Source organism: Zea mays, chromosome 4, assembly GCF_902167145.1.
Source record: "Zea mays cultivar B73 chromosome 4, Zm-B73-REFERENCE-NAM-5.0, whole genome shotgun sequence".
Taxonomy (NCBI): Eukaryota; Viridiplantae; Streptophyta; class Magnoliopsida; order Poales; family Poaceae; genus Zea; species Zea mays.
This window is the reverse complement of record NC_050099.1, coordinates 249,419,168-249,442,032: the sequence shown is the minus strand read 5'-3', so window position 1 is coordinate 249,442,032 and position 22,865 is coordinate 249,419,168. Positions and strand designations below refer to the sequence as shown.

Sequence of the window (22,865 nt, the reverse complement as noted above, 5' to 3'; positions counted from 1 at the left end):
CTTGAGCCGGTTGTACATGGCTTGTGGCTCCTCCCCTTGGTTGAGCATGAATTGACCGAGCTCCCCCTTGATCGTTTCCCGCTTGGTGATCTTAGTCACCTCATCTCCTTCGTGCGCGGTCTTGAGCACATCCCAAATCTCTTTGGCACTCTTCAACCCTTGCACTTTATTATACTCCTCTCGACTTAGAGAGGCGAGGAGTATAGTAGTGGCTTGGGAGTTGAAGTGCCGGATTTGGTCGACCTCCTCCGAATCATAGTCCCCTTCCTTCGGTACCTGTGCTCCATACTCAACAATATCCCATATGCTTTTGTGGAGTGAGGTTAGGTGATGCCTCATTTTATCACTCCACATAGAATAATCTTCATCGTCAAAAACCGGTGGTTTACTTGATGGGATGGAAAGTAATGGAGTGCGTTTGGAAATGCGAGGATAGCGGAGGGGCATCTTACTATACTTCTTGCTCTCATGGCGCTTAGAAGTGGCGGATGCCGATTCGGAGCCGGAGGTGGAAGGTGACGAAGAGTTGGTCTCGTAGTAGACCACTTTCTTCATCTTCTTCTTCTTGTCACCTCTCCGCTGTGTCTTGATGGAGGAAGAGGATTCCTCCTTGTGCTTGTGGCCGGACTCCCTTGAGTGGGTTCTCCCCGAGCTTGCGGACTTGTCGCCGTCGGTCCCAATCTCCCTCTTAGCAGATGCTCCCGACATCACTTCGAGTGGTTAGACTCGAATGAAGTATCGGGCTCTGATACCAATTGAAAGTCGCCTAGAGGGGGTGAATAGGCAAATCTGAAATTTACAAACTTTAAGCACAACTAAAAGCTGGGGTTAGCATTAGAAATAAAGTCGAGTCTAAAAGAGAGGGCGAAAACAAAACACAAGCAAATAAAGCGGAATACACGGTGATTTGTTTTATCGAGGTTCGGTTCTTGCAAACCTACTCCCCGTTGAGGTGGTCACAAAGACTGGGCTTCTTTCAACCCTTTCCCTCTCTCAAACGGTCACCTAGACCGAGTGAGCTTTTCTCCTCAATCAATTGGGTCACTTAGACCCCACAAGGACCACCACAACTTGGTGTCTCCTGCTTTGATTACAAAGGTGTTGAGAACAAGAATGGGGAAGAAGAAAAGCGATCTAAGCGACAAGAACTCAAATGAACACAAATATCTCTCTCTCACTAGTCACTAATTGTTTGGAGTGATCTTGGACTTGTGAGAGGATTTGATCTCTTGTTTGTGTCTTAGAGTGAAGTCTAGAGCTCTTGTATTGAATGAAATGGCTGAAAACTTGGATGCCTTGAAGTTGTGGTGGTTGGGGGTATTTATAGCCCCAACCACCAAACCAACCGTTGGGGTTTGGGCTGCTGTCGATGGGCGCACCGGACAATCCGGTCTGCCAGCCATGTCACCCAACCATTAGGGTTCGACCGTTGGAGCTCTGACAGCCTGGGCCACCGGACAGTTCGATGGTGCACTGGACAGGCACTGTTCACTGTCCGGTGCGCCTTCTGGCGCCTGCTCTGACTCTGCGCGAACTGTCCGCACACTGTAGCGCTTTTCAGGTTTCCGTTGGAGTCGACCGTTGCGTTGTAGCCATTGCTCCGCTGGCACACCGGACAGTCCGGTGCCACACCAGACAGTCCGGTGAATTATAGTGGAGTGGCTTTTCCAGAAACCCGAAGGTGGCGAGTTCGAGTTGATCCACCCTGGTGCACCGGACACTGTCCGGTGGCACACCGGACAGTCCGGTGCGCCAGACCAGGGCATCCTTCGGTTTCTTTTGCTCCTTTCTTTTTGAACCCTGACTTGGACCTTTTATTGGTTTGAGTTGAACCTTTGGCACCTGTAGAACTTATAATCTAGAGCAAACTAGTTAGTCCAATTATTTGTGTTGGGCAATTCAACCACCAAAATCATTTAAGAAAAGGTTTGACCCTATTTCCCTTTCAGTGACAACCTATAGCCGATGAATTACGCGTGTTTTTCCCCAATTCAACCACGTGCGAAGAAAAATTTGCAACAGTGGATTTATGAAACGCACGTACTAGCCTTTTAATCCTTTTGTATACCCCCTACGATATGTTGCATTTGCTCCCGCTGCTCATCTATATAATTTTTAAGAGATTGGAGCTCGTTTGTGTTGCTTACCTTGGGGGTAGTCATGGAAGGTCGAAGCGAAGCCAGATCTGTCGCCCGTTGCCGAACGACTTTGTTGTTCCTGTCCATCTTGAAGTTGGTCAGGAACTTCGCCTTTGCTTCTTGGATCAGCTGCTCCTTGTGCTCCTCGAACTGGAACTGTTTGTCAGCCGGCAAGGTCTCCCAAGTCAACTCTATGATATTGCTAGGGGAGACGTCAAAGCTATCCCTTGAACCGGCCATTGAGGGCCGATCTGATGAGTCTATATGTGTTGTCCCCAGCGGAGTCGCCAAAAGTGTGTTGGTGCCTTTTTGGGCGCCTATCACTCTATGAAAACTGGCGGCGGTGCTCTCTGCACAGGCGCGGACGGTCCGCGGCCAGGGGCTGGACGGTCCGCGACTTGGGACAGGGCTAGGGTTTCCTGCCTGACGAGCCGGATGGTCCGCGCGTGCGTAGGGGCGGCGAAGGTCGCCGACGGCGCCTGGATCTCACTCCCGGGAGGGACCCCGTCGGGGAGGAGAGATCCTGGGTGTTGTCTAGGCTCGGCAGGCCGACCTAGACTCCTATAATCGACGTAGAGTCGAAAAGAAGCGGAAAATTTGGGGATTAGAAGGCTAAATTAGAACTAGACTAGAACTACTTCTAAATGTACAAGAAATAATGCGAGATAAATTGATTATTGATTCGATTGTTCATGCTTAATCGGTCGTATTCCTCTGTTTTTATAGAGGAGGGAGGCTGGACCCGTTACAAACAGATTTCCCGAGCTAATTCCGCGAATCTATCCAACAACTGTAGCAAGAAACTCAGAACCCTAACTAGTTCTGCGCGCACATGGACCGTCCGGCCTTCTCAATTTGGTGCTCAACAATAGCCTTGACTATTACCAAAAATTATCGTTCATGACTTGTTCGGCTAAAAGTGTCGACTATATACAATTAATCTCCGATGAGAGACTTCTATTCCTTGTCCCATAGATGTTTACTCGTCATAAATTATATTTTTTTAATTTTTGTGGAGATCATTTATTTGTGAATAATTCATAGAAATAAACACTCATAACAGTTTTCAACCAAAATACCACTAGTATGCTCAACAATCGTCGGAGAGAGGTTCCTATTCCTTACCTCACTCGCGTTTCTTTGTCATAAATCATATTCTTAAACTTTTGGTGGAGATCATTTCTCTATGAAAAATCGGTAGGTGTTAACCTTTGGTATTATAAAAAATGTTTCTCATGACTTTTTTTACCAAAATTACCAGTAGTATGTAAATCGATCTTCAACGAGAGGCTCATATTCCTTATCCCACACATATTTAATTGTCATAAATCACATTTTTCGATTTTTTGTGGAGACTATTTATTCATAAAAAACACAATTTCTAGTCTTTAGTATTCAAAATAAGTCATTCATGGCCTTTTTGGCCAAAAATGCTAGCCATGTGCCCATCTACTTTTGGCGAGATGCCCCTATTCCTTATCTAACATAAGTATCTTAGTCATAAATCACATTCTTGGATGTTTTGCGAGGACTATTTTTTGTGAAAAAATTATGGGTGTTAGCCTTCAGTATTGTTGAAAATAATCGTTCATAATAGTTTTCAACCAAAAATATCGGTCATAAGATCATCCGTCGTTAGAGAGAGGCTATTATTCCTTACCCTACTCATGTTACATTGCCATAAATCATATTCTTGAACTTTTGGTTGAGACAAATTCTTCATTAAACGTTGGTCTTCAATATTGGACTTTTTTGACCAAAATATCGACCATATACCCATCAATGAGAGAGGATCCTATTACTTACTTCACAAATTTTTCCTTGTCATAAATTACATTCTTAGACTTTTGGTGAAGATTATTTTTTCTTGAAAAAAAAATCCATAGATGTTAGACTTCGTGACTGACGAAAACAGTCGTTTATGGTCGTTTATGCCAAAAATGCAGGTTTTATGTCCATCGATCATCGATAAGGGGCTCCTATTCCTTGCACTACATATGTCTCTTTGCGAGAAATCACATATGTGTGACATAGACCATTTCTTCATGAAAAATTGATAGTTGTTAGGTTTCAATATTGCCGAAAATGTCATTCATGGCCTTTTTCGGCCAAAAAAATCTAGTCCTACCAGTAGATCTTCGATGATTGGCTCCTACTCCACACATGTTTCCCTATTATAAATCACATTTTAGGTTTCGGTGTTGACCATTTATCATAAAAAGTCACATTTTAGCCTTCAGTATTGCTAAAAATGTCTTTCATGGCCTTTTTCGACCAAAAGTGTTGGCCATATACCCATCAATCTTTGGCGAAAGGCTCCATTACTTACCCCACATATGTTTCCTTGCTATAATTTACATTATTGTATATTTTGGTGGAGACAATTTTCTTCATGAAAATCCATGTGTTAACTTCAATAATGTCAACAATTGTCGTTCGTGGCCATTTTTAGCCAAAAATGTCGGATGGTGCCTATTGATCATAGACGAGAGGCTCCTATTCCTTACCCCACACCAGATTACTTGTCATAAATCAAATCATTTTATTTTTGGTGGAGACCATTTCTTCGTGAAAAATCGATAAGTGTTAGCCTTCGGTACTATCGAAAAATGTCATTTCAGACCTTTTTGGCAAAATACTAGGTGTATGCCAATCTATATTCAGTGAGAGACACTTATTCCTTACCACACACATATTTCCTTGCCATAAATAACATTATTGGATTTTTTTATGGAGACCATTTCTTCATTAAAAATTCATAGGTGTTAGCCTTCAACATTGCCCGAAAATATTATTCATGGCCTTTTTTCAACAAAAAATGTCGACTAAACATCCATTGATTTTTGGAGAGAGGCTCCTATTAATTATCACATACATGTTGACTTGTCGTAAATCATATTCTTGGATTTTTGGTGGAGACGCCTTCGTGGCCGTAAAAAATGATCGTTCATGGTCGTTTCTACAAAAAATGCCAGTTGTATGCGTATCGATCATCGGCAAGAGGCTCATATTCCTTACTCCACACATGTTTCCTTTAAATTAATCACATTCTTGAACTTTTGGAGAAGTTCATTGTTTGTGAATAATCCATATGTGTTAGCATTTGGTAATGCCAAAACCACCGTTTCTAGCGTTTTTCAACCAAGAATGCCAGATGTATGCGTGATCATTAGAGTGAGGCTCATATTTCTTACCCACTCATTTTTCCTTACAACAAATAGCATACTTGTACTTTTGGTGGAGACCGTTTTTCATAAAAATCGATAGGTGTTAGCCTTTGGTATTGTAGAGAAATATTGTTCTTGTCCTTTGTATGCCCATGATCTTTGAACAGAGAGGCTCATATGCTTTACCACAAACATGTTTCCTTTCAATAAATTATGTTATTTGATTTTTGTTACAGACCATTTCTTTGTGAAAATTACATGGCATTAGCCTTCGGCAGTGCCAAAAAACGGCTGTTCATAGCGGTTCTTAATGAAGAATGCCAAGCGTATACCGATCAATCGTTGGATAGAGGCTTCTATTCTTTACCCCACTCATGTTTCCTTGCCACAAATTATGTTATTGGATTTCTTGTAGAGACTGTTTCTTCTTGAAAAAATGATAGGTGTTATCCTTCGATATTGCTGAAAATATCGTTCATGACCTTTTTTCCAAAAATACCTCTCGTATGCGAATCGATCTTCGATAAGATGATCCTACTCCTTACTAGACACATGTTTCATTGCTATAAATCACATTCTTGGCTTTTTGGTGGAGAACATTTCTTCATTAAAATTCTATTGATGTTAGCCTTTGGTATGGCCAAAAATGCCATTCATGACCACTCGCAGATCTATGGGGTATGCCAGGTATGCACCCCACGTAACGAGTGTATACATAGTATATACATATATATAATAAAAAAAATTAAAAAAATTTAACATAAAAAGGATGTTGCGATAATGGTTTTATAGATTGTGCTTACTTTGTGTTCAGGCTTATGCCTTAGGATCTATCTAATAAAGTCTTGAGGTAGTCTGGAATAATATGATCGTAAAATTGATAGTACAACACTCAATCGCTCAGAATATTTAATGGATGTGACTCGCGAGATACCCATTGGAGACTAGACTGCTATGTGTAGGCTCGCAAAAACGATGAAACACCGAAACAACTATGTGGTGGGTCTTAAGATTTCGATAGTTGAGAGACAGAAAAGGATCGAGGTTTATCGACCGTCGATATATATTATGTGATTGTTTGTATAATCACATGTGAGAGCTTAAGATTTAATCTGTACAAGTATAACTTTTTAATCCGTACAAATATAATTTATTTAATTGTTTGATATTAAGATTTTAAAGTGGATGAAGGTAACATAATTAAGATACTGATTATGTCTCTTACAAGGTCTGAGCTAAAAGGTTATATAAACTAGTATGACTTTTCATCTATTTATATTATTTATATTATAATTGATGAATATTTTTAATTTACATTCCAAATTTAGGACTTATATTTTTTATGTTTTAAACTTAACATTCAAACTTAAAATTTACTATGTAAAAATTGTTTCTGAATTGCTAAATAATTTGATCATATATATATATATATATATATATATATATATATATATATATATATTAGATGGCATACCCTATAATGAAATTCTAGATCTGTCACTGTTCATGACCTTTCTTGGCAAAAAATGTGGACCGTATGCTCATTGATTTTTTTAGAGAGAGAGTCTCATATTTATTACCACATACACGTTGTCTTGTAATAAATTATGTTCTTGTATTTTTTATGGATGCCATTTTTTCACTAAAAGTCTATAGCTGTTAGCCTTCATAACTGTAAAAACACTCGTTCATAGTCGTTTTCTACCAAAAATATAGATTGTATGTCCATCAATCGTCGATGAGAGGCTTGCATTCCTTACCCCCGAACAAGTTTCCTTACCATAAATTATATTCTTGGACTTTTTAGGAGATCATTTTTTTTGAAAAAATCTATAGGCTTAGGCTCTTAGCCTTATGTATTGTCGAAAATGGTTATTCAAAGCGGGTTTCAACCAAGAGTATTGGTCGTATGTGCTTCGATCGTTAGAGACAGGCTTCTATTACGTACCCCATTCATGTTTACTTATCATAAATCATATTTGTTTACTTTTGGTGAATACTATTTTTTGTGAATGCTTGATAGGTGTTAGCCTTCGATATTGCCGAAAATAGCCATTCATAGCAGCTTTCAACCAAAAATATCGGTCATATGTGCTTCGACCATTAAAGACATGTGTTCCTATTCCTTACCCTGCTCATGTTTCTTTTCTATAAATCACATTCTTGGACTTTTGGTGGATACCATTTCTTTTCTTAAGAATCGACATAAGACAACAGGCATAAGAAAAGTACATGCAGCTAAGTGCCTAGATTGCCATGTTTGACATGTTAGAACAAACAATAATCTTATGAATAAAAAACAAAATTGCAAAACAAACAAAAGGATAGGAATAATAAATGCAAAGTACCAAAAAAACCATGACCCTAGGTATTTGAGCTCCTTACGGTTGTAGAAAATCCAAAAAAAATCGTTATTTGTGAGAAGAAACTAGATACAAAAATATTGTCTCAACCTAGGTACATTCTAGTGCCCTTAATAGTTTCATAAGAATGTATGGGACTCAATAGTTTTGAGAACCCCAAAACACCTAAAACCAGTGAGATGTAGCTCACAAAAGATGGTGAAAACATTAAAATAGGTTCGAGAGCACGGGACGTTAAAAATCTACAAAAGAAAATGGGCCCATTAAAAACAATATGTAGTTGTGTGCTAGAACAAACAAAAAGTCTACGAATAATAAACATAAAATAGCAAAATAAACTCATGTATGAGTTTCTCACGGGTGTAGAAAATCCAAAGATCTCATTGTTTCTAAGAAACATCTAGCTAGAAAAATCTTATCTCATTATAGGTACATCCTAATGGCCTTAATAGTTCCCTAAGAACGTATGGGACTCGATAGTTTTGGGACCCCAAAATACCCAAAACCAGTTAGCTATAACTCATGAGAAAGGTGAAAATATGAAAATCAGTCCGAGAGCATTGGTCATAAACAATCTGCATAAGAAAATGGGCCCAAGAAAAACAGCATGTCACTCAGTGCCCAGATTACCATGTTTGACATGTCAGATCAAACAAAAGCCTAGGAATCAAAAACCCAAAAACTCATTGTTTGTCACTAGAAACCAGCTAGAAAAAATGTTTTCTCACCCAATATATTCTAACGGCCTTAAAAGTAGTCTAATAATGTCTACGACTTGATAGTTTTAGGCACCGAAGAACTCCTGAAACCAATGAGATATATCTCATAAAAATGGTGAAAACATGAGAATAGATCGAGAGTATGGGAAGTTAAAAAAATTATACATGTAAATAGGGCAAAGAAAAACAATGTGTCTAGGAGCCAAAACAAAGGCTAGGAATAATAAACGCAAAATAGCAAAAAAAACTCATCACCTTAAGTATTTGAGCTCCTCACGATTGTAGAAAATCTAAAGAACTCATTGTTTGTGAGCAGAAATTAGCTACAGAAATGTTGTCTCAACCTAATTACATCCTAGCAGCCATAAAATTTGCTTAATAATGTATGAAAGTCAATAGTTTTGGAAACCCCAAAACAGCTAAAACATGTGAACTATAGCTCAAAAAATGGTGAAAATATGAAATCAGTCCAAGAGAATGGGATATCAAAAATCTACACAAGAAAATAGGCCCATAATAAACAACATGTGGTTGTGTGCTAGAACAAACAAAAAACCTAGGACTAACAAACATAAAATAGCAAAAAAAACTCATGAGCTTGTATATTTGAGCTTCTCATGAGTGTGGAAAATCCAAAGAACTCATTGTTTGTGAGTAGCTAGAAAAATGTTGACTTATCCTAGGTACATCCTATTGCCTAAGAATGTTTGGGACTCAATAATTCTGTAATCCACAAAACACATAAAATCAAAGAGCTATAACTCATAAAAACGGTGAAAATATGAAAGTCGGTCCGAGAACATAGGTCATAAAAATGTACACAAAAAGGTCAAAGAAATACAACATATAGCTAGCTAAGTGCCTAGATTGTCATGTTTGACATGTCAAAACAAACAATAAGACTAGAAGTTGAAACCCATAATAGAAAAAAACCATGATCCTTTGTATTTAAGCTCCTCATGTGTAATCTAAAGGACTCATTGTTTATCACTAGCAACTAATTAGAAAAAATGTCTCACCCTAGATACGTTCTAGTGGTCTTAATAGTAGCTTCACAAATGTCTAAGACTTGATAGTTTTGGGACCCCAAAAACACCTCAAATTAATAAGCAATATTTCATGAAAACTGGTGAAAACGTGAGAATGAGCCCGAGACCACGGGACGTCAAAAATCTATATAAAAATAGGACCAAGAAAAACAACGTGTGTTTGGGTGTTGGAACAAACAAAAGGCTAGAAATAATAAATGCAAAATAGCAAAAAAAACTCATGGTCCTAGAAATATGAGCTCCTCATGCATGTTTGTGAGTGGAAATTGCCTTCAAAAATATTACATCAACCTAGGTACATTCTAGTGGTCTTAATAGTTGCCTAAGAATGTATGTGACTCATAGTTTTAGGAACCCTAAAACACCTAAAACCAGTGAGTTATATATAGCTCACAAAAAATAATGCAAATGTCAAACTTGGTGTGAGAGCATGGGACGTCAAAAATATACACAAGAAAATGTTTCCATGAACATACCAAGTGAGTGTAAGAACAAACAAAAATCCTAAAAATAACAAATCAAAAATAGCAAAAAGTAATGATTTTAGGCATTTGAGCTCCTCATGAGCGTTGAAAATCTAAAGAACTCGTTGTTTCTTACTAGAAACAAGCTAGAAAAATATGTTGTCTCACCCTAGATACATTCTAGTGGCCTTAACAATAGACTGAGAATGACTAAGACTAGACTTGATAGTTATGGGACCCCAAAACACCTAAAACTAGTGAGTTATAGCTCATGAAAAACGATGAAAATATGAGGATCCGTTCGAGAGCATGGGATGTCAAAAATTTACACAAGCAAATAGTTCTAAAAAACAACACATGTTTGAGTGCCGGAACAAACAAAAAGGCTAGAAATAGTAAACCTAAAATAGCACAAAAACGCTTGTCTCCGGGTATTTGGGCTCCTCATAGGTAGGGATGGCAACGGGTCGGGTTCGGATCGGTATAATAAATACCTGCCCGCAACCATACCCGCGGGGATTATCCATATCCGCCCATGACTATACCCACGGGTAAAATTTTGTACCCGTGCCCGTACCCATCGGGTATCGGGCGGATATCGGATACCCGTCGGGTATAGCAGTTTGGTGCATTCTCTCTAAATGAAGTCTAGTGCAGTTCTAAGTGTCGCACATCGTCATGATCACCGGAGGCACATAATGTTGTTGCACATTGCAGTCGTGCAGATGTAGCCCTGGACATGTGTTGCTAATGTTTTTTGTTAATAAACTTCCAACTCGTCAAGATCGGAGAGTAGCTAGCACAGTCGTATGGTGTATTAACACTCTCCTAGCTCAAGTACTTGTACTAGATAGCACTGGTACTACGTACTGGCACTTTATCAAACGTACTGGCACTAGTACTAGAACCAGATCAGAAGCAACAGCAGACATGGAGGGATAGCAGTAGGATGAGCTGTCGAGGATGGACGACTAGCTAGCGTACTAGTAGATTGAAAATCTAAAATCACTATTTTCGGATATCCGTCGGGTACCCGCGGGTAAGAAATCAAATCCGTAATCGATCCGTAATAAAATCGGGTCGGGTACGGGTAAGACTCGCGGGTCAAATTTTTTGCCCGAACCCGTACCCGACGGGTCGGATATCCGACGGATATCCAAACCCGTGGGTAAAATTGTCATCCCTACTCACAGGTGTAGAAAATCAAAAGAACATGTTGTTTGTAAGCAGAAACTAGCTAGAAAATATTGCCTTAACCTAGTTATATTCTAGTGGCCTTAATAGTTATCTAAGAATATCTGGAACTCGATAGTTCCTGGAACACCTAAAATCAATGAGCTAGCTCAAAAAGTTGAAAACTAGAAAAACGGTACGTGAGCACGGGGCATCAAAAATCTACACCAGAAAATGGGCCCAATAAAAATAGCATGTGGCTGAGTACCAAACCAAACAAAAAGCCTAGAAATAATAAACCCAAAAGAGAAAAAAATCATGATCTTGAGTATTTGAGCTCCTGTTGGGTATAAAAAATTCAAAGAAGTTATTTCAAAGTAGAAATTTGCTATAAAAATATTGTCTCAGCTTAGTTACATCCTAATAACCTTGATAGTTGGAAATGATTCTATTTTAAATCATGTGTGAGGCCCTTCAAATATGAGGACCGCGGTTGGATGGAGACGAAGGTAGGGTTGGAAGAAATACTCGTGGCTCGCCGACTCGCTCAGTATGTGGTTAGCTTGGCTCGGCTTGGATCGAGTCATTTGAATTTTTTTCACGAGCTGAGATGATATCCTAGCTTGGTTTGTTAACAAGCTAGCTAGCGAGCTCAACGAGCTATCACAATTCAACAAAACGAAATTATATACATATTATTTATGTATCAATTGATAAACATGTTTTATGTATGTGTGATGCCTATGGTCTATGAGGACTGATGATTGATGACTGTGTTTATGTGTTAAATTGGTCCGTGCGACAGTGGCTGTGGATTAAATTGACGAGCATATACGTGAATTGTGAATTGATGAGTGATGAATTGTGTTAATTTGGTGTTGCATTGATGTGGTATGTGAAACTATGAGTATAATTACTATTTTCTATTGCTAAATTGGTTTGAAAATAACTAAAAATTGATCATTATATATATATATATATATATATATATAGTTTTCTGTTGTGGCTCGCAAACTTAACGAGCCAGTTTGAACTCGTAAACGAATTGAACTAAGATGACTTTATGGCTCACGTTAGTTTAATAAGTCAAGCCGAATCAGATTGCTAGCTCAATGATCTAGCTCGAACTCGAGCCGAATCGAGCTGGCTTGATATATAAGCCAGGGGAAGCTGCGGCGACGTGGCTGCATAGGCAGGAAGAATGTAAGATGAAGTTGGCCTTGTGGCGCTAGCTGTAGTAGTATCATATGTATAGCAGTAGAGATATATATAGAAACAGATGATGAACAACTGGTTAATACATAATAAATGAATAAGGCTTTTATTGATTGTGTTTCTTCTCTTCATGCATGTAACAAGGCCGGAACCGGAAACCCTAGAACATATATATATACGTACGTATCCAACAGCAGCACATACATATACATGTAAGGAAATTAAAATAATTTGATATAGTACGTACGCCTTGGAAAGACCTGCATGCGGCGTGGCATCAATATAATATAAATTATAATATGCATGCAGATCGATGCAAGAAGGTCGAGAAGCGATCGATCATAGTAGATAGCATGCATATATATATATAATAATTAATCGATTCATGCGGCGGCGGCGGCGACGGCGGCGTGGTGTGTGAATCCGAAGGCGATGTGCGCCATCCGACCGTACTCCCTGTCGTGCGCGGCGACGGGGACATCCTCCTCCTCGCCCTTCCACGCGTCCTCGCAGCTCTCGGAGGCGCCCATTGCGGCGGTCAGCTGCTCCATGGCCTTGCCGTAGATCTTCGCCTTGAGGTTGTCCAGCGCGTCGCGGAGGAGGTCGGCGGCGCCGCCGTACTGCTCCAGGCAGTGGTTGAAGCGGGCGCGCGCCTGCGGATCCGACGACGCCGCCTCCAGCTCCGCGAGGTCGTCGATCTTGGACTCGGTGCTGGCGGCGTGGTCGATGGCCATCCTGGTGGCCAGCACCGCCAGCCCGTGCATGTTCTTGTTGCCGGCCTCCTTGCTGCGCGGGTCGGCGCCCAGCGACGCCATGCAGTGGTCGTAGGCCACGCCGGCGTGCGTCTCGGACGCGCCGCGGCACGCCTCCTCCACGCTCACCGGGGTCGCGCACTGCTGAGGCGGCTCGCCATCGTCCACCGCCGTGCCAGCAGCGGCGGCGGCGATATTATCATCAGCAGGCACCAACTCCACTACCGCCTGCGCAACACCAACCAGAAGCAGCAGGCGGAGACCGAGCAGTACCAGCGTCACACGCCGGCTGCTGCTACTGCTGCTGGCACGGGTCATTTTCGACCTAATTACTTAGCTCGGATGGACGATGTTCCCTGCTGCTGGTCTCGATCGGAAGGCTTGACGACGGAGGGAGCTGCGGGCAGATATGGAGGAGGGTCGGAGCCAAGTGAGAGGCGGGGAGGAAGCCTCGCTAGCTACGTACGCTTCCATTTCCATGGATGGATGCATGGGATGCGCTTGCCGCTCATTGCCATCGACGACCTCTTCTCGTTCGTCCAGCTTCGGTCGCCCGGCCCCTCCGCCGCCGCACCTGCATGCATGCGCGTTGAATGCTTCAACACGACTATCGCTTCAACTTTATCGGTGGAGCCGAAGCCAAAGAATACCAGGGTACGATACATATAAATCGGCTTCCAGACAGTTTGATAGTACAAGGAGTAAAATTAATTAATTAATTAGCAAAGGCGCACTGTCACCGGTCAAAGAAAGAACCGGTAATAATTCTTATACCCCGTTTTTGGACCCTGTTTGAACGTAGATATTAGAACACGGAATTGGAAATTAGAATAAGCTTTCCTGAATTCTGTTGTTTAGTTATATATAGAATTAAGATTTAGAATTAGAGACCCAATTTTCTGGAATTAGACTATAACTAGAAACTCCCTCTCCCAATACCCTCTTTGAATTACATGAAATTAGACCCTACAATTCTAAACTCCAATTCAGTTACTTCCAAACAATAGAATTAAAATTATATCTCATTTCAATTAATACTATGGATGGTTTGGCATTGAACCCAATTCAATTCTATGCCCTCAAATATAAACATCCAAACGGAGCATTAAGTTAGACTATAATTTCGTTCCAAACACACACAAAAAAAAACTTAAGCAGTAATGCTTTTGACTATATAAAAGCAAAAGTTTTTATTGACAAGTGGTTATGAACAATAAACTCGTGATATCATCGATCGGCAGTTCTGTTAATTAGTGTTGCTGGAAACACATCTCATGCATGCATGGCAAAAGGGGTCTGGATCGATCGTAGATTTTCTTTTCTTCAAACAATTGCAGATGCCGCCACTAGTACATGTCTGTGTTTGCCACCACTCGATGATGCTGACTGCTGATTATTTCACTAAGCTACTTGTTGATGCTGGCCTCTTCGTCATGTTTGGTCGTACCTGCAGAGCATGCCGCCATTGCATCCTTCTTCTTTCCCCACAACAGAAGGTAAAGTCCAAATATCATCAGCGCGGATCCCAGAACACTGAATTAAAAGAAAAGTTCAAAGTCATGTTTTGAGTACAAGAAAATTAAAAGAGCTCGATCGTACAGCACGCACGCACAGTACTACCTGCCAAGGTATAGCTGCTCATGGAGGAAGAAGAAATCGATGATGGCCACCATGATCTGGACGATGGGGATGAAGGCTGCAGTGAAAACTGGACCCCTCTTGTGGACGCACCAGGTCATTATCAGGAAGCCTGCTGCAGACGCCATGATTCCCTGCAGTATATATAAAGAAATGAATGAAGATATGATCGATGGATCAGAGAGATCGAGGCTCGCTCATGTTATTACCGAATACAATATCGTGACCATCTCCAGCTTCTTTGTGACAATCCACACCGACGCGTGGTGCCACTCGACCGTCACCGTCAGCGATCCTGTCTGCAGCGTGCTGATGAAGAACATGAAGGCGGTGCTGGAGTAGAGCGCCGGGTACTTGTTCGTCAGCCTGCTTTGCAGCAGCAACCACAGGGAGAAGACGAGGCAGTTGGCCAGTAACGCTACAGTCCCCAGCATCCAGACCTTCCTGTCGCCGTCGTTGCCTAGTTGTACTTGAGAGGGCGGAGGAGTGCCGCTGCTGTGGTGTGTCACGGCCATGCCCTTGTAGAGGCTCAGCAGCAGCACTCCACCGAGCGACATGAGCGTCCCCACCATCTTTGCAGACCCTGATTTGCTCTTCATGTTGAGCGACTCCACCCTGAAGATTTGTATATGTATGCATGCATGCATCCGTTTTACTAGCTAGCTAGCTAATTGACTGACACACACACACACACACACATACCGTAGAGCTATGGCAATGAGGAAGGTGAGGACAGGAGCCATGTTGGCAAATGTTATGGCGAACGTCGCAGTCGTCAACTTGAGCCCGTAGAAGAAGCTGTACTGCGACAGGGAAGCACTGCATGCAAAAGGGAAGAAGAAGAATCATCTCATGCATGATGTTACTGTATATAATCATCCATATTATCTATGTGTGTTAGTTGGTGGTAGTACCCAAGCGCTGCACTGAAGAAGTGGTACACAAAGATCTCTAGCGTGAGCTTAGGCCTTGTGTTCCTGCAGGAGAAAAAAAAAGGCCTTGACAAGCGAGAATGATGAACAGCAAATTAAAGCATGCACGCGCGTAAACGCCGCACCGTTCTTTGAAGTAGGCTATTGGTGCTAGGAAGAGAGTGGCCACCAACTGGCGAAGAGTGATGAGGACCAGGGCGTTGAGCCCTTGCTGGAGCGCCTTCTTCACCAGCGCCGTCATCACAGCAGAGATGAGGTTGAAGACGAGCATGGCCATCACCGGCCTCCACTCATCGTCCATGTGTGAGGAGCTAGTGTGGCATCCCCCAACAATTAACTCCTGTATGTGTCAATGTCTCGGGACACTATGTATGTATATATATATTAAGTATACACAAAGAGGCTGGGCTGGCTAGCCAATGTTTCTGAATGCAAAATAAAGCGACGGCCCTCCTTCATTCTGGTAAATGCTATGAGGAGCATCATCCCTAGTTAATTGCTGGATCTTCATTCAGCCGAGCACTGATGCTTTCCTGCTTTATTTATGCATGGTGTGGTGATTATATATCTGCTTAACTTTCCAAGAAAGTGAAGAAAAGCTGGATGTGCACTCAGCTTACACAAGTCCAGGGAATTGAAAAGGCTCTCTCTTCACAGTCAGCCGGTCTCTACATTTAAAAAGGGTGCTCACCTTGTGAATTGTGTGGCACATAGCTCTTCAATTTGCATCACACCCCTTAGATTCTTCCAAAAAACAAATAATAAATGTAGCGCCAGTGCTCGACATCGACTGGAAAAGAAAAGAGCACAGCAAATCTGATGGATTGAAACCAGTATGTAACAGCTTGGCACTGAAAAACTGACAGTAGTAGGTGGCTCAAACAGCTACATCTTGCCCCCCCCAGTGGCAGTCAATCGCACTGCAGGTTAGCAAGTGACTTTTGATGTGTCCCCATATTTTGCCGCTCAAGTGCTAAATGCTGACACAGAACTTGGTTGATACTTGTATATACCTGTCATCATCACGTAGCCTATCACTGGCACTCCCACTCCCTGAAAGAAGAAGACCAAAAATGCAAATAAATCATCTTAAAATCATCATTCACGCGTTGTGCTCTTAATTTGTCGTTGGATTGGATGGAGATCAAATGCTTACCAAATCCAGGAGCACTGGCCGGACTAAGTCTTAGTCGTCTATGCTATGATATGATAAGATTTGTAGGTGAGGTCATATATATATATATATATATATATATATATATATATATATATATATATATATATATATATATATATATATATACCATTGTCAGCTAGCCTGCTATTAAGATTCCACTACCATCAGAGCACGAGAAAGGGATCCTTGTAATGCTCCACTACCAGGATTCCAGAGTTGGACACCAGACCATGGTACGGTGCCAGAGAGAGTGTTTCTTGTCTGCCATTTCTTTCTTTCTCTCAATCTCGTTAGAATTAGCTTCGGTTGCTTACTGTAAACGAGAGAGATTGGTGTAATAGGTTCAATGATCCCATTGATCCTAGAGAGACTGCCCACTGCTCATAAAAGAGTATATTGTCTTGGGTTCAGCGAAAAAGTACTGCTGAACAAACAGTATAATCAGCGAAAAATAAAACTAGCATAGTCAGAGAATCAGAAAGCATTCATGTTACTGGTATCAAGAAAGTTTACCTGAGTAACATGCCCGTGTAGGTAGGCTAAGATCTCCACTGTCAGCTTTGGTTCTGCATTCCTGAGAAACCAAATTCCAAGATCCAAATCCTGAAAGACAAGCACACATTCCAAGTTGGTACATAGACAATAGATATCATTAGCAGGTTTTTAGTTGAATTCAGGAGATACTGAAAATATCACAAAACAGCACTTCTCTTATACATAAAAAAATGGCATGCAATTGGAAACACTAACAACGAATAACCACAGATATCCATGGACCTGAACACTGAAAACAGCATACCTGTGGATTGGAAGTGGAGCTAGCAGAGGGAAGGCAGACAGCATAGCAGCCACACCATCTGCTGCCAGTTGATGAGGAATGCTACAAAGTGCATCCATGTTTGCTTGCATTCTGGTTTCTGGATTTCAGATAACTCTGGCCATAACCAGATGCTGAGGCTGCTGTACGCGTGCTAACGTCATCAGATTCCATCAAGGAATCAAGATCCCGGTTACCTGTTGTTTGTACAGTCTTTTCATCGACGCCACTCACGTCCATCCATTCACTATACACGTTTTCTACCGTGACAAAGCATAGGGTACAGATCGTCTTCTAGAATCTCTCAAAAAAAATTGCAATTGCATACAATGAACGCCCATATCAACTGCCAAAACAATGTTTGCGTTGTGCTCCACTCCGGGCCTTGTACATCGCAAAAGATGATCACTTGCAATCAATTTCATCATGCAGTTGAACTCTTTCAACTAACGATGGAACTGGAGGAGTGGAGGTACTTAGGTGAAGAATATGATCACAAACAATGTCCACCTCGGGTTACATAATAACATCCTAAGACAGTACAGAACTTCAGATCCAACCAACTTGCAAAGATGTAGTTAACTGAACTCAAACAAAAAAAAAACACAACACAAAATAAAGGTCCATCTCATAAACTCTTGCTAAAGCTTATCTCCAGCAACCTTACTCATCCCATCTCCTATTTCCAACTACATCCACTCCGCAAACAGTCTACTGGCCACAGCCTAACACGGCTTTTGCTAGCCAGGAACAAAGGGCAGCTCATTGCTCATCAAAGATGGGGCCCTTGTCACTCACATAGATACCGTCCAAGAACTTCCGGATATCCTTCTTCTTGACATGGCATTTCTGTTTAAGAGAAGAAAAAAATTATTAAGGATGGTAGTTGAGTACTTCTGATAGCACATTCACCAATAACATCATTCCAATGCAGTATCTACAGTTGCAGTTGCAGACATGGATGCAGAGAAATGCTGCTTCCCATGAAAGGCCAAACAGCATCCATTAAAATATGGGCAGTTCAACTTGTTCCGTTGAATTACAGAAACTCTTGGCTTGTAATTTTGAATACAGGACTGAAATAGTAAACTTATGATAGAGAACACTTGTGGACACATGGTTTAAATATAAGGTTCAGTTAGCAATAAGAAGCTATACTGGTGGACACAGAACATCACAGGTCGGCGTACTATACTAAGTCTTAACAATATTGTAGAGCGCAGGTAGGTGAACGTTCACGTGTCAAAGGCTAAAACATAGGATTGTACGGTGCAGATAAGAAACAGAGATGTAAGGACTCTAACCTGGTTTATGAGAGCAGCGGAGCGAGAGACAAGCTCAACATCATTGCCTTCAAGAACAAGCTCATCCTTGACCTTCTCTGAACGCAAGATGGTCACACCTTCAAGCATATCAACCTTCCTGACCTGTGGAGGTAAAGGAAATCAGGATGTTCCCACATTGATATCAAAGTTGTCGACCACATACAGGACAAGAGTGCCACTAGGTGAAACCACATGGAAATGTAGAACATCGCATAAACACGGGGTGCCATAGTACAACGTAGATTAAACTCTGGAGTTGGTCCCGGAGTACACTAGTACCCATAGCTGTCAAGGCGTCGCCTAGGCGGTAAGGCGCCCCGGCGACGTAAGGCATCCTGATCGCCTTACTCCGCACCTAAGGCGAGTGGGGGGAGAGGCTGCCGGTTGCGCGACAGCTCCTGTGCATCTGCTCCAGCGGCGAGACGGCACGGCGGCAGCTGCAGCGGCGCGATGGCTCTGGTGTGACTGCTCCAGTGGCGCTGCGGCACGACTGCTCTAGCGGCGCGGCGGCGCCGGCACAGGGGGAGAAGTGGAGAAGCGAGCAGAGGGAGAGAGCGGAGAGAGAGAAAGAGACTCTGGTGGCTGGGAGAGGGAGTCGGCTGGGAAATGGAGAGAGAGAGAGAGAAGCTGGTGGCTGGGAAATGGAGACTGGCCTCGCCTTACACTTTACCGCTTAAAAGTTAAAAGGGGGATCTGTCGCCTTACCTAGCCTTACCGCTTTAATAATTATGCTAGTACCTACAGAATGCAAACTAGGTCTGCCCATGCAAATGGGCATGGGTTGTGTTTGTGCGAGAGGGACTCTATCAACCATCATGTAATACAATGCAGCTAGATAGCACAACAACAGCAATGATTGTGATTTGTGATAGCATATTCAATTATTCATCGCAAGTGAACGAGTAGTGTGCTCCCCTAGTGAACGAGTAGTGTGCTCCCCTAGACGCTGAAGGGTTTTGGTATCAGCATGTATAATTAGCATTGAAAACCTAAACCGTTCCCAGTTCGGAGCTCTACATACATACGAAATGAAAGTAGGCACGACAAGAAAATACATTACAGCCTTCTAATAACAAAAAGTAATTAATCCATGTGACCATGTACCTTCTTCTCCCCGAGGAAGTTTCTGATCTCAATGGCGGAGTTGGCGTTGGTGATGGAGGCGTTGATGGGAAAGTGAGCGTAGACGAACCGCATCTTGTAGCGGAAACCCTTGGTGACGCCTGCGATGAGGTTCTGGACGTGGGAGATGGCGGTGCGGATGGCGGCCATGGTTCGGCGGGTGCCAAACCAGGCGTCGACCTTGAGCTTGCGACCGCCGTCCTGCAGCTGGAAGTCGAGGTTGAGGTGCTTGAAGTTGCGGGTGAGCTTACCGCGCGGCCCCTCCACCGTCACCAGCTTGGCCGCCACCGTGACCGTGACCCCCTCGGGGATGTCCATCGTCTCCGTGGCCAGGATGGTCTTCATTTCCGGCGGTGGCGGTGGCTACTGCGCGGGAGGAGGAGGTACGGCGGCGGCTGCGGCGGTGGAGGGGAGGACGGGAGAGAGACGATTTGAGGTTTTATTATACAGGAAAGGACGGCGGGCGGCGGCGGCGGTTAGGGTAGGTTGAGAGGAGAGGAGTAGTCCTGAGCTGGGCTACTCTTGCTTTAAGTGGGCCACTGTTACAGGCCCGTTGTTACACTTAGCACCAAGCATGTTAAGTGATACTCCTAACTAATCTAGTATGATACGCATTGCAACAATACACAGATATTCGATAAAATATATAAAAACGAGTCATAAATATATTATTATTAACCTTAATATCTCTTAATTTTTATACCAACAACCAATAAAAAAACTAAACTTGGAATCCAGAGTGTCTCCTCTCTTTCGGCTGTTCAGCCACGCATCGTCGGCGGCGGCGTCTCCTCTTCTCTCTCGTCTGTTCTTGCCCTACTGCCTACAGAGGCGTATGGCAGCGGAGTCATAGCAGCGGTTTGAGACACTTACCGACACGGAAAGGTAAAGGTGGCACCGCGGGAGAGGAGCTGCGGCGGATGGCGAGTCGAAGGCTAGCAGCCTGCTCATGTCCTTTATGGTGGTACAAAAGAATCTAGATGACGAAGGCGGAAACGGAAAAGTGATGGGAGGTTGGAGGTTAATATACGAAGCTAGGAGCAGGAGGAAGCGCTCATGGTGGTGTATGGTTCGTTGCGTATGAAAAGGTAGGGTTTATCTTATCTAGTTGTTAGGCGAGATGTGAGGGAAACCAGGTCTACGCGCTTCGCGTGTGATGCACGACGCACAAAACTCGTGCTTTAAAGGAGTAGAGACATGTAATGGTGACAAGAGTAAGTATCATGAAGGAGAGGGTCATGGAAAAAGATTGGTTCTAATCAAACATGTGATGAGTCCAAATACAACTAATCCGGTGCGAATACTTTTATTAAATTTAGTGCAGTTGAAATCAAAAGAATGGCTTTAGTACATGGAAATGTATCAATTGCTTTAGAAACTATACCCAAAAACAACTTAAAAAATATTAATGTGCCTTTGGGGATCGAGATTTTCTAAACTTTGTTCGAAATCTTTTAAATCTGCCAAAACGAGTTCGTAGATATGTTCCTCTAAGGTCCTAACACCACATATACTTCTTCTTGAGTGCCTCCTTGTAGAACCTCCTCTGGACTTATGCTTGCTGAAGGTATACTTGCGCTTGCCCTTGTGCTTGCTAGATTCATGTTTGTCCTTCATTTTAGATTAGTTAGGGACAAAGTGGTCAGGGTCTCCATAGTTAAAGCAACCCTCATATTCACCAAGTGAGTGGTTCTTGGTGATGTTGTGAAGCCACATGAATTGGTTGATGACAAACGTGAGCTCGATGTCACCAAACATGTCAACTTGCTCCTCTAAAATATACAACAAAGAAGACAAAGCAAACAAAGTATGTGAGGAGTTAGTCAAAGACTAACCATAACCAAATACAAGAGCCATGGTCAGCACATATGGATTCTTGAGCTGGGCTCTGGTGTGGCAGTAACTCAATGGAATTGAGATTACTAAAGAGCTCATCCATAGTGAGCATCTCATAGTTAAGGGGCTCAATGATAGATAATACTTTCGCTTCTCAAACTCTTTGAACAATGAAGTGTAGCAATTTCAAAGCCCTATCATGATCAACACAAGGTATATGTGGCTTGTTTGTCTCCATCTTGTTCATGATGGACTAGAAGTGAGAAAACATCAAGTTAATATGTTATCTATCCAATTGAACAAAGTTCTCATACTCATGCTCATGTGTTTCAAAGAGTCTGGTTTTGATGTGAAAGGGACCCTCATGATATTTATAGAGGGTCGATCGGATATCTTGAGTTGTATCAACGTGAGACACACGTTCAAACTTAGATTAAGAGACATGCAAACAAAGAATTTTGGACCTTATTGTTGGTATCAGGGTGAGAGCACCTAGAGGGGGTGAATAGGTGATCCTGTAAAATCAAACACTAAATAGCCACAAAACTTAGTTATAGAAGTGTTAGTGCGACTAAGTAGTTTTGAGGCGAGTTCTTGTGGACAAAACAATCACAAAGAATGCAACACAAGAGACACGCGATTTTATCACGTGGTTCGGCCAAGTAACACTTGCCTACTTCCACGTTGTGGCGTCCCAATGGATGAGGGTTGCACTCAACCCCTTTCAAGTGATCCGATGATCAACTTGAATACCACGGTCTTTTCCTTTAGAGTATTATCCCGTTTGCGAGGAATATCCACAACTTGGAGCCTCTCGCCCTTACAATGATGATCACAAAAGAAGCACAAAAGTAAGGAAGGGGAGAGAAACACACACACAAGACTCAAATCCACAGCACAACCACGCACACAAGTCACAACTTGAGCTCGAAGTACAACACACGGAGTTCGCAACTCAAATGAAGCTCAAATCGCTAA

General features: G+C 42.3%; 3 protein-coding genes across 4 annotated transcripts; all 3 read right to left on the bottom strand.

Annotated features, from left to right (window-relative positions):
• Positions 1–12,375: 12,375 nt before the first annotated feature.
• Positions 12,376–13,418, bottom strand: LOC100282038 (uncharacterized). The gene has a single exon (NM_001154951.2). The coding sequence runs from the start codon at positions 13,356–13,358 to the stop codon at positions 12,672–12,674; it is 687 nt and encodes a 228-aa protein (NP_001148423.1). The 5' UTR covers positions 13,359–13,418; the 3' UTR covers positions 12,376–12,671.
• A 709-nt stretch (positions 13,419–14,127) lies between these two features.
• On the bottom strand, positions 14,128–16,802 carry LOC100285317 (nodulin protein). 2 transcript variants are annotated; one of them, XM_008679155.4, is made up of 7 exons: positions 16,767–16,802; positions 15,736–16,663; positions 15,593–15,655; positions 15,381–15,497; positions 14,888–15,261; positions 14,661–14,812; positions 14,162–14,573 (listed from the first exon to the last, which is right to left on the bottom strand). In XM_008679155.4, exons 2-6 carry the CDS (start codon positions 15,909–15,911, stop codon positions 14,679–14,681), a joined length of 864 nt encoding a protein of 287 aa, XP_008677377.1. In that variant the 5' UTR covers positions 15,912–16,663; positions 16,767–16,802; the 3' UTR covers positions 14,162–14,573; positions 14,661–14,678. The 2 variants fall into 2 exon arrangements, with proteins under 2 accessions (NP_001151682.2, XP_008677377.1); NM_001158210.2 differs by lacking the exon at positions 16,767–16,802 and having other exon boundaries at positions 14,128–14,573; positions 14,888–15,293; positions 15,736–15,958.
• Positions 16,803–18,073: 1,271 nt separating this feature from the next.
• On the bottom strand, positions 18,074–20,538 carry LOC100283325 (60S ribosomal protein L9-like). Its single transcript, NM_001374369.1, has 3 exons — positions 20,034–20,538; positions 18,909–19,031; positions 18,074–18,453 (listed from the first exon to the last, which is right to left on the bottom strand). Exons 1-3 carry the CDS (start codon positions 20,394–20,396, stop codon positions 18,367–18,369), a joined length of 573 nt encoding a protein of 190 aa, NP_001361298.1. The 5' UTR covers positions 20,397–20,538; the 3' UTR covers positions 18,074–18,366.
• Positions 20,539–22,865: the final 2,327 nt, after the last annotated feature.

What these genes read in the sequence shown, in the direction of transcription:
- LOC100282038 (NM_001154951.2), bottom strand. Translation starts at nt 13,358, where the DNA reads ATGACCCGTGCCAGCAGCAGTAGCAGCAGCCGGCGTGTGACGCTGGTA.
- LOC100285317 (NM_001158210.2), bottom strand. Translation starts at nt 15,911, where the DNA reads ATGGACGATGAGTGGAGGCCGGTGATGGCCATGCTCGTCTTCAACCTC. An exon ending in ATAGCCTACTTCAAAGAACG is followed by an intron (nt 15,656 to 15,735) that starts GTGCGGCGTTTA and finishes TTTCTCCTGCAG; the next exon opens with GAACACAAGGCCTAAGCTCA. An exon ending in TGGTCACGATATTGTATTCG is followed by an intron (nt 14,813 to 14,887) that starts GTAATAACATGA and finishes TATATACTGCAG; the next exon opens with GGAATCATGGCGTCTGCAGC.
- LOC100283325 (NM_001374369.1), bottom strand. Translation starts at nt 20,396, where the DNA reads ATGAAGACCATCCTGGCCACGGAGACGATGGACATCCCCGAGGGGGTC. An exon ending in ACTTCCTCGGGGAGAAGAAG is followed by an intron (nt 19,032 to 20,033) that starts GTACATGGTCAC and finishes TTACCTCCACAG; the next exon opens with GTCAGGAAGGTTGATATGCT. An exon ending in CCGCTGCTCTCATAAACCAG is followed by an intron (nt 18,454 to 18,908) that starts GTTAGAGTCCTT and finishes TCTCTTAAACAG; the next exon opens with AAATGCCATGTCAAGAAGAA.